Source organism: Rhamphochromis sp. 'chilingali' (genome assembly GCF_963969265.1).
Source record: "Rhamphochromis sp. 'chilingali' genome assembly, chromosome: 19".
NCBI lineage: Eukaryota > Metazoa > Chordata > Actinopteri > Cichliformes > Cichlidae > Rhamphochromis > Rhamphochromis sp. 'chilingali'.
In genome coordinates this window covers 16,776,923-16,786,638 of record NC_137946.1, presented here as the reverse complement: position 1 = coordinate 16,786,638, position 9,716 = coordinate 16,776,923, and the positions used below count along the sequence as shown (strand labels likewise).

Genomic DNA, 9,716 nt, shown 5'->3' with positions numbered 1-9,716 from the left:
TTGTTTATACATTAACTCTCTTCATTGGTGATGTTACCCCAGTTAACTGTAGCTTTGATATTTTTTCTCTAACACTTTTGCTACACGCTGTATTTTTTAAACTAGCTACCTCTAAGGGGTCCTTTCAGTGTTGACGTTCACAGCGCCAGCTGTCAGGAGCTAGCAGGACTGCTATCTTCCCGGGTTAATTTGAGATTTTAAAATATATATTTTGACATTTTTTTTCACTCCTATTTAATAGATCATCAAAAAAATGTAACGATGATTGAATGAAAACACCTGCAAATATTTGTTTCCGGGTGTCTAGTCGTTTCTCTGGTTGCGCTGTCCTCCGAGTCGAGTTAGCTGTAGCCCGCTAGCTTGTTGTTAGCTGCGGGCAAATCTGGTACAGACGGGTTCTGCACTGCAGACTGCTCCTCTTCTTTGGAAGTCATTGTTGTATTGTATGTAACGATCATGCAATTTTTAAGTAGTATGCTGCGAATATTTATTGCTTTAAATTTCGACGAATTAATAGTATAAGTGAGTAACTTTGGTCATCAAAATAAAAGTCATCTGAATGAATTTGACATCATTTGACTTAATCTGCTGTATCATAATCAGTCTGTTTATTTAAGTTCAGCTTTTTGGTAGTATTCATTGTTAAAGAGTCTAGCGTTTGTTTAAGTCAACAAACATGGATAAGAAATCATTTGACATTGTATTGGATGAGATAAGAAAGGTAAGAAGCGGCTAATGTCAAAATATCTTATTTATTTTGGAATCGCTTAAGCTTCCAGCTTGCTCTCTCGTCATCCTGTTTCTGTAGTGCGTCTTGACCGATCAGCGCATCAGAGCCATTGAGCAGGTGCATGGCTATTTCTCCAGTAAACAGGTAAATGTTTTACAAGCTTCCTCCATATTTAATAGCCCCAGCTATCCTCATGTGATAAAAGATTAGATTAATTAAGATTAGATTAATCAATCACAAAGCAAAACGATACCTCGAATCATAGATTACTCACTGTATAACCCGTGTTGCATGATCGTTTGTTTACAGTTGTTACAAGATGAATTGCATGATTATTTATTAAAAAAGAGGATGATTGCAAAGAACTCATATTTCAGGATAAAAACACACACACACACACACACACACACACACACACACACACACACACACATATATATATATATATATATATATATATATATATATATATATATATATATATATATACACATAAACACTTTTTTAATGCTTCTGCACTAATACTGTCCTGAAAAATCCACAGGTGATGGAAATATTGAAGTATTTCTCATGGGCTGAACCACAGATCAAAGCTGTTAAAGCTCTGCAGCATGTAAGTAAACCACTGATTTATTTTTATTTATTTGTTCGATTGGGGCCCCAGTTTTATTTTCTCTATTTATATTGTGTGAGATAATCAACTACAACGTTAAAGAAATTAAGACTACCTGCCTAATATTGTGTAGGTCAACCTTCCACCAGCAAAATGGCTCTGAACCTTAGGGACATGGACACGGGACCTCTGGGGGTTTCCTGTTGTGTACAGGGACAGCGGATTCGTTTGGTCCTGATGGTTTCGGGGTGGGGCCTCTGTGGATCAGGGTTGTTCCTACAAATCTTCCTGATGTTTGTTTGGGATCATGGAAGTTTGAAGGCCAGGTCAATGTCAGCAAATCTTTGTCATGCTCTTTGAGTTGTTCCTGAGCATTTGTTTTTTGGGGTTTAACGGTGCATTGTCCTACTGGGGGAGGCCCCTGTCGTTGGGGAGAGCCATTGCCATAGGGGGGTGTGCTTAGTCTACAGCAACGTGGGTGGTATGTGTCAAAGTAATATTTACATAAATAGCTGGTCACAGAATTGAACTGTAGCAATAGTCAAACTATGGTATTTTTATACACTTTCATAATTGTTTGTAATCTGTATCACAGATGTATCTGTGATTAATATAAACAAGTGCAGCAAATACTATGAACTTAGAAAATGTGTTTGTTTAAGTGAAGTTGAAACCTCTTTGTTCCTCAAATATGCTTTCTAATCTGTTGCCTTTAGAAAATGGTTGCAATCCCCACAACAGAAGTCGCAAATATCTTGAACTGCTTCACGTTCTCAAAAGACAGACTGATTGTCTTGGAACTGATAGCCTTGTGAGTACATTTTACAAATGTGTCCAGTAGGTTAAACAACTCATTTTAAACACTGTAACTCAGATGTTGCGTTTAAATCTTAGTGATTTGTACAATTGTTGACTAACTGTTATCCCTTTAAATATTACTCTTCCCATTCAGAAACATTTCAGATGCTCAGAATTATCGGCCAGTGGAGGATCTCTTTCGTATACACTTGTCTGAGAAGAAGCGTGCCCGCAGGATCCTGGAACAGGCAAGTTTAACTTTTAAAAAAATAAGGAGATGATAAACTGTTGTCTGTTGTTTAGGAAGAAGTAATTAATGTAATAAAAAACTAAGATAAACTTTTAAACTAAGAGTGCTATTGTGTTATTTTCCATTAGTTTGCATATTTTAATGTACACACACACACACACATACAACCTTTAAAATAATAATATTTCTCTCTTATTAGGTCTGTAAGGTTGGCTGCAAGGCTCCCATAGCAATGATCTCCTCCTGTGGAATAATACCAGGAAATCCATATCCTAAAGGCAAACCCAGCTTGGTCACTGGGTCATTTCCTGTAAGTATGAGGTTTGTTGAAGGATACCCAAGTTCTGAACTAACAGACTTTACATACAACTAACATTGCATTACATTACATTGGAAATAAAAATTGATTTTTTTTATTTAAATTGTAAACAACAAAATGGTGCTCAAAGGAGCTTGCAAAGAAAAGCGTCTGGAATTCTTTAAGTTGCTAGAATCACATGAGCCAATTAGAGGATCATCAAGGGGTCCTTTTGTCCCTCTTTGGGAGGATACTCCCACTGGGTTTAAATCTGGGACTCCCCACCATTTGACCTTAGAACTGAAGAAGCTTCTCGGATGAGAGGTGAAACGTCTTCTAGCAACTTAAAGAAGTCCAGACGCTTTTCTTTGCAAGCTCCTTTGACTACGATGACCTGGATGACTGAGAACCTTCACAGACAACAAAATGGTGCATTTCTGGATGTCCTTATCTGTTTTAAATGGGCCTAGTCATTTGAAATAATATAATTTTGTTTTATGGTAACAGGGAAACCCACCAGTAAAAAAGGAAGGCGAGAAGAAAGAAGACACCTCTAACAATATGGAGGGGAAAGGAATTGCTTCCCGAATTATAGGACCATTCAAACCTGTAAGCATGAACGTCAAACACAGACTATAATGATGGTATAAAAAAATAATTTGCTTCACTTGTTAACCATTGATCATACAAAGGATGTTTTTTCTTATTTTCCTTGATTCTTCCTCACATTCTGACTTTATGTATTCCAGTTATACAGAACTTGCTGATCACCTAACTGTTTTATATCTTTGTGATCCTTTTTTCAAGTTCCCCTCAACATACAATCCTCATCGACCTGTTCCTTACCCAATACCACCGTGCCGACCCCACGCCACCATTGCACCAAGTAAGAAACACCACAGAAGCAACACACTCCCACCTCTGGTTTCCTTTGCATTTCCCTATACAACCTATCAGTTATTGAAAAGGTGGATACCAAGCTCCGAGACAATTCAATTAATACTGATGCCTAAAGAGGTGCACTTAACCATGTTTTCTTATTGCCATCTGGGATTGGTTTGGGTGCAGTAAGTAGTGGGGTGTGTGATTCTTTTATGTGTATGAATGTGTGGTGGACACGCTTAATATTTACAACTGCTGCTTAGGTGCATACAACAACGCAGGCCTTGTTTCTATGGGAGGGGTTATAACAGCCAACGTACCCCCACCCCCCTACAACTCCACCCACAAAGTAGCAGGTATGATCCAATGACAGCAACCATGTACGTGTGAGTGTGAGAGCAAATAGACACTCGTTGAAGCTTGCTGCCTAACACACTGGCATGCTGCTTACCTGTGCTTCTCCAGTTTAATGGCTTTATCAGGTAAAGATGTCTTTCCCACTTCTCTTGGGAACACTGAGTGACCAGAAATAAAGTCCACTGTGATTTTAATTAAAATCGTCCATTTAGATTAGTCGGAGAACATTTTATTCTCGTTTTTCCCATCCACTTCCAGTATTACAGTATTTCGGATACATTTAACTTGATAATTCTTCTTGTAATAAATGTGGAGGACTAAACTGAAAAAGTACCAAATTACCTTTCAGTGCAAGTGATGCAGTAGCACAGTACAACACTACAAAGCACCCAGCACATGTACCAGACAAATGAGAAGTAGTTTCAGTAAAAACAAATCAGTGATTTTTCTACTGTTTTTTTTTTTTTTTTTTCTCTTGTAGATATTTTGGTTTTCTGGTCAGTCAGTGTAGATGTATGTTTTTGATCACTTGTGGGGTTGGGATTTGGGTTGACTAGCCTGGGAATAACTTCAAACTAATGTCACTCGTTTTCTTTCTGGATTCATGCTTTGTGCTGGCATTTAACACGCATCGCTTGGGATGACTTGTTTTCCAAATGCAGCGTCTTATCACTTTTCACAATTGAAATACATCTTTTGAAGGCCTTTGGGGAGATTTGTGATCTTAAATGCAAAGATTTATTGTAGCCAGAATGTTCAGATAAAAACAATTTTAGCATGTCCCAGTGTGTTATGTAAACCTTTCCCCAAAGGTAAAAAGAAGACATATTTTGATCTTGAAAATTGTTTTAAATTTCAATTTAATGAGCTGCATGTATGAATGCTCTATATGCAAGTTTATTGGCTCTTTGCTGGGCGTTCCTGCCTACATCCTGGAGTAAAACATGTTTGTAAACAGTATTACTAAAAAAAACCATTTAAAAAATAAATAAAATGCAACATTTTTTCGATTTAAGTCCATGCATGTCAGATAATAGTAGTCATTAGTTCGCACATTTAGCTAACTATAATCTCCTTCTTTACAGGTTACAATAAACCAGGCAATCCACAGAACACCACACCTGGAATTAACAGCGGGCCCCTCCTCATTCCTCATGGGTCCACACCAGTCCCAAACCAGGCCTCTCCTGCTCCTCCCACTACCCCCATCACGCCAGTTTTCCCAGGAATGGTGCCCTCTCACAACCTCAACGCCCCCTCTCCCTCACCTGCTCCATCCCCATCTGTAATCAAAGCAGGACCACAGACTCCCACTGGTCATGCTACACCTACACCCTCATCTGTCATTAAAGCGCACACCCCATCAGGCACACCTTGTGGAACTCCTGTCCCTGGCAGTGGGGGCTTCTCCCCTTCCCCTTTCCACGCAATTTCCCGACCAGGCACCCCTGCTACTTCACGCAGTGCCCCAGAGTCCCTGTCTCAGACGAACTCCAGTCAGCAGAAGGTTTATTCTCAGTCCACAGAACACCAGTCAGGATCACCCTTCCCTGGCATACACCCACAAGCAGGTAACTCTTCTGGGTCAGTGATCCGAAGTTACACCCCATCTGGACCGCAGTCTCTTCCCCCTGGACGCTCCACGCCAGTAATTCCGAGCTGTTCCACCCCAGGTCCCAGTCCTAAACCTTCCCCTGCTCATTCTGCACAGGCTCAGGCAGTTGTGGCTGGAGCCTTGAACAGACACAGTGCGGGTAGTAGCAGTGGCAGTAATAGCCCTGTACCCTCTGCCTTCAAGGGTACCTCTCGCTCTGGCACACCAAGCTCTGCACAGGCTGCTCTAGCACGTCCCTACGGCCTCTCACACCCTTCAGGTTCTCCTCAAGTCTCTCTCCCTAGTCCTGTTGGTCTCACTGGCCTACAAGCGCTGTCTTCCAGCAATGCACCCTCTCATTACCCGGGCCTGTCACCTTTTCCCTCCCTTTCTTCATCTCTGCCTCCTTCAACTGTCCCCTCATCCATGCCAACAATGTCCCCAACTACCAAGATTTCTAACCACCCACCAACAACCATCTACTCTGGCTTGGCTCCAAATGCTCCTCCGAGTGCAGCCTCTCCTTTTGGTCTAGGCCTCACCTCTGCTCCCTCTATATTCCCAGGCCTTCCACCTGGGGCTAGCCCAACTGCCTTCCCTGGACTTGGTGTGGCAGGGGGGCATGGTGCTGGGAGCCCTGTTTTAACTTCATTTATTGGACTACCAGGGGCCACTCCATCTACAGTGGCATCAGTGGCACCACTGCAGGCGGCGGCGGCAGCAGCAGCAGCAGTCGGCGTTCCATCATCTTCACCAGTTTTACCAGGCTTTGCGTCTGCCTTCAGCTCCAATTTCCAGCCTGGGTATGTGTCCTCTTTACTAGCCAGTATACAGAAACTGGGCTGTGTGTGCCATAATCTGCTCTATGTGTGACAATACAGCATTGACGTCCTGATATTAAACTGAGTTTGAACGCCAAACGCTTACCTGTTATAGTATTCATGTATTGTAGTAATGAAAGGGAAAAGTAGACTGCATTAAGAATTTGGACACGATGACACCATGTGACACAGATTTCCAGTAGCTTATAAAATAGCTGGAAAAAAGGGCATCGTAAATCATAACTACTTTCCACTTTGTTATTGTCTGATAACCGAACAGTTCATTTAGATAGTGCAAGGAGCACATGGAGTGCAAGCATTAGACTTTTTTTTGTGATGTCTCAAATAGTCCTTCAGCAGCATTGCTCAACTGTTTACTCCGTCATATGTAGTGTGATATGTTTTCCTTGAACAAGTAATGCAAGCAGAAGGTTTCCTTTTGTTGAACTCGAAAGGGACAAACTGTCTTGTAGGAGGAATTAAATGAGCCACCACATTATTTAGTAACAACAAGTATAATAATATGCACATACATGACAAGTGTCATATCATAAGCTGCCTTTATGTTGCTAGTATAATTCTTACATTCTTATGAAAAGTAGTCTTAGAATTGGCTGGATACTAACACCATGCACACAGACTTAAAGGAGAGTCTTCGCTGGTTGCATGGCAACGGCTCAGCTGTACAGCAGTACATGGACTTTTTGTCAGCTGTTTTTAAATGTCAGCTCGTGTACACATTAAAAAAAGGACAGATAACATGCAGGTGGTGTTATTGTTTATTATGTGCCATTTTTAAGACCATGCATGCGCATATTCCAGGTTGAGCGGTGGACTCCAGCCTCCAGGCAGTAGCGGGTTTCCTGGCTTACTGTCGTTCCAAGTGCCAGGCTTCTCTCCCTCTGCCTCCCCCGCTGCACTCAGTGGCCTCCACAACCCAGCTGTGCAGTCTGCCCTGCTGCAGGTAAATGCGCACAAAACCACACACACACAAATGTTCTGACCAAGTTTTAAAAAAACAAAAAGAACTGAATATTATGTTGTTGTAAACACTGATTTTCTTATCTTGTTCCAGCCTCATCCCCCTTCTGCTTTGGAGAACTTCACTACTCAACCTAACAGCTTCACCAACTACCCTGCAGGCCCAGGACACACGTTCCCTATCCAATCGGGGCTGCACCAACCGTTGGGCTGGCCGTGAAACCTACAATAGTTGTGAAACATTGAGTAAAAAAGTAACATTGACTCCTGCCACACCTCTTAGCAGGTGATACAATTTCTATTTGTCCTTGAACCCCAGATGAGCACATGACAGTTAATCACTGTGTATGTTGGAACAGGAGTGAAATGGGTCAAATTGTCTGTGGGGGAAAAGGCATAATTGTAATATCATTCATAGTGAAGCGTTGTAAATATTAATTGTGAAAGTTGTTAGTTTGACAGGTAGACTGTGAGTGATTTCATTATTAGCCTGACTTGCCTGTTTTTAATCAAACTTAGAACATTTATAAATGAATAATGAATTATAGAGTATTAGAAAAGTCCACATAACATTATGTAATAAATTGACCTCAGTCCTGAGCCACAGTAGTATCTCATTTCCAATTACAGAGCAAATGAAATGCTAATGAAATAGATTGGCAGGCATAAGATATAGTATTGTAACATGATTTTTTTTTTTTGATGATGTCCCCGTTATGCTAATTTCTAATCTAAAAATTTACAGCACAGTGGTCTTCTTTAACATGTGAAAATGTTAAGTTTGTCTCAGTTTTTTTTTTCTTCTAAAAACATCAGGTTTTTAGCAGTACACTTTGGGCTGTTTTAAATTGGTAACGAGGGGGTGCTTCACCAATTCTTGTTTGTTCAGTTATGTAACACAAAAATAGGTAAATGAGAACAGTTTTATTTACAGTTAAGCTGCATTCAATTAAAGTTACTGTGAGCACAGCGTGTAGAAAAGGGGCAGACAGATCCGATTCTGTAATTTTAGCGATGGAAACAACTTCTTTTTTTTCTGCTGATGCTGGGACATTGCCACCACCTCAGTTGCTGGGAGTGCACGGAGATTCTTGATGCTTTTGTAGCTGAAGTGCAGATCATTGTAAGGACTCTGTCTACATCTCAGTTTCAAATTGAGTGTTTCCAGCACTTCTAAACTTCATTTGGAGAAGGCTTTCGTAAAGAATAAATAGGAAAAACCTCACAAAGCATAGCAGGGGCACATACTAAAGTATGCAAACTACAAATGAATGTGCTGTGTCAGGGGTTAGTTTGTCGTACATACAAAAACTTGCATTTGGCAGCTCTACACAAGTGTGTTTTTTGTTTGGTTTTTTTTTCATTCTTTTCTTTTCAGTGAACATATTTGTGACTGCAATTTTCTGTGATTCTCATGTTTACAAAGTTTATTTCTCATATGTGACACTGCTGTGACTGCTACTACAACATTTATCCAGAATAAGGGTATGCAGGCATTTTTTTTTTGACATTGTCACTTTTTTTTTATTATATTCTGTAGTTTAACAGATTGAAAGCTGTACTTTTGCCCCTCTTTGCTCCTTAGTAGTTTTCTATTCTACTGGGATTATCTCAATGACAATGACCTTTGTCTTGAGTAATAGATGTTTTGTATGCTACACAGTTTTTATTTTATTTTTTGCCCTTTTTAAAAAAATGTTTCCAGTGAACTGCTGGTTACTGTATCTGTAGTCTATGTGATGCCATTACTGTCGACATCTCTTGAATAAAAATACTGGAGCTGGACAAAATAATGGAAACAAAGTTTATTTTAACCATAAAGCTACACGTATACATCAACTCAATTTTGAAGATTCACTTAACTACAAATCCTAAATGACTGCATCTATTTAATATCCACTTTGGTTCCTAACCTTGATTTGAATGGTTTTACAACCTGCGTACGTTCCACTTACCCCACCATATGCAAAGCTTATCACAAGCGTCGCTATTGCTCAACACACAAAGTCATGTGTCAATTAGTCATGGAAAAAAATGTTCCATTTGAGTTCTTTGATCAGAATATGTTTGCTAATTATATATAAAAAAACTTTTTGTGATTTTTGTTTTGTACAGTTTAGCTTTTTTGTAAAACTATTAAACACTTTTTCAGTCAGTGCAATTAGGATTATTCATCTAAACCTGTATACATGTATTTAATTTTCTAGGGAATTACAGAAGTAAAAAGGGTTATTGCTCCAATGGATCCTCAGCAGTAAAGCTGGCTGGCTGATTTTCCCCTACATAGTAAAAGTACAGCATAAGTAAATTGAATTACATTTTACATCGTACGTACACTGTACTGTTCAGGTCGTGGGCAATGTTATGGAGTGACATTTTTGTGTGTAACGTG

The 9,716-nt window shown here is 39.9% G+C and overlaps 1 protein-coding gene across 2 annotated transcripts; it reads left to right on the top strand.

The window, feature by feature from the left end:
* The first annotated feature begins 113 nt into the window (after positions 1 to 113).
* Positions 114 to 9,117, top strand: proser1 (proline and serine rich 1). Of its 2 annotated transcripts, XM_080866709.1 has the most exons (12): positions 114 to 721; positions 809 to 874; positions 1,275 to 1,343; positions 2,060 to 2,154; positions 2,296 to 2,389; positions 2,591 to 2,701; positions 3,197 to 3,298; positions 3,497 to 3,575; positions 3,835 to 3,927; positions 5,014 to 6,325; positions 7,166 to 7,307; positions 7,419 to 9,117. In XM_080866709.1, the coding sequence occupies exons 1-12, from the start codon at positions 677 to 679 to the stop codon at positions 7,542 to 7,544; spliced, it is 2,334 nt and encodes a 777-aa protein (XP_080722835.1). In that variant the 5' UTR covers positions 114 to 676; the 3' UTR covers positions 7,545 to 9,117. The 2 variants fall into 2 exon arrangements, with proteins under 2 accessions (XP_080722835.1, XP_080722836.1); XM_080866710.1 differs by lacking the exon at positions 3,835 to 3,927 and having other exon boundaries at positions 115 to 721.
* The last annotated feature ends 599 nt before the right edge of the window (positions 9,118 to 9,716 follow it).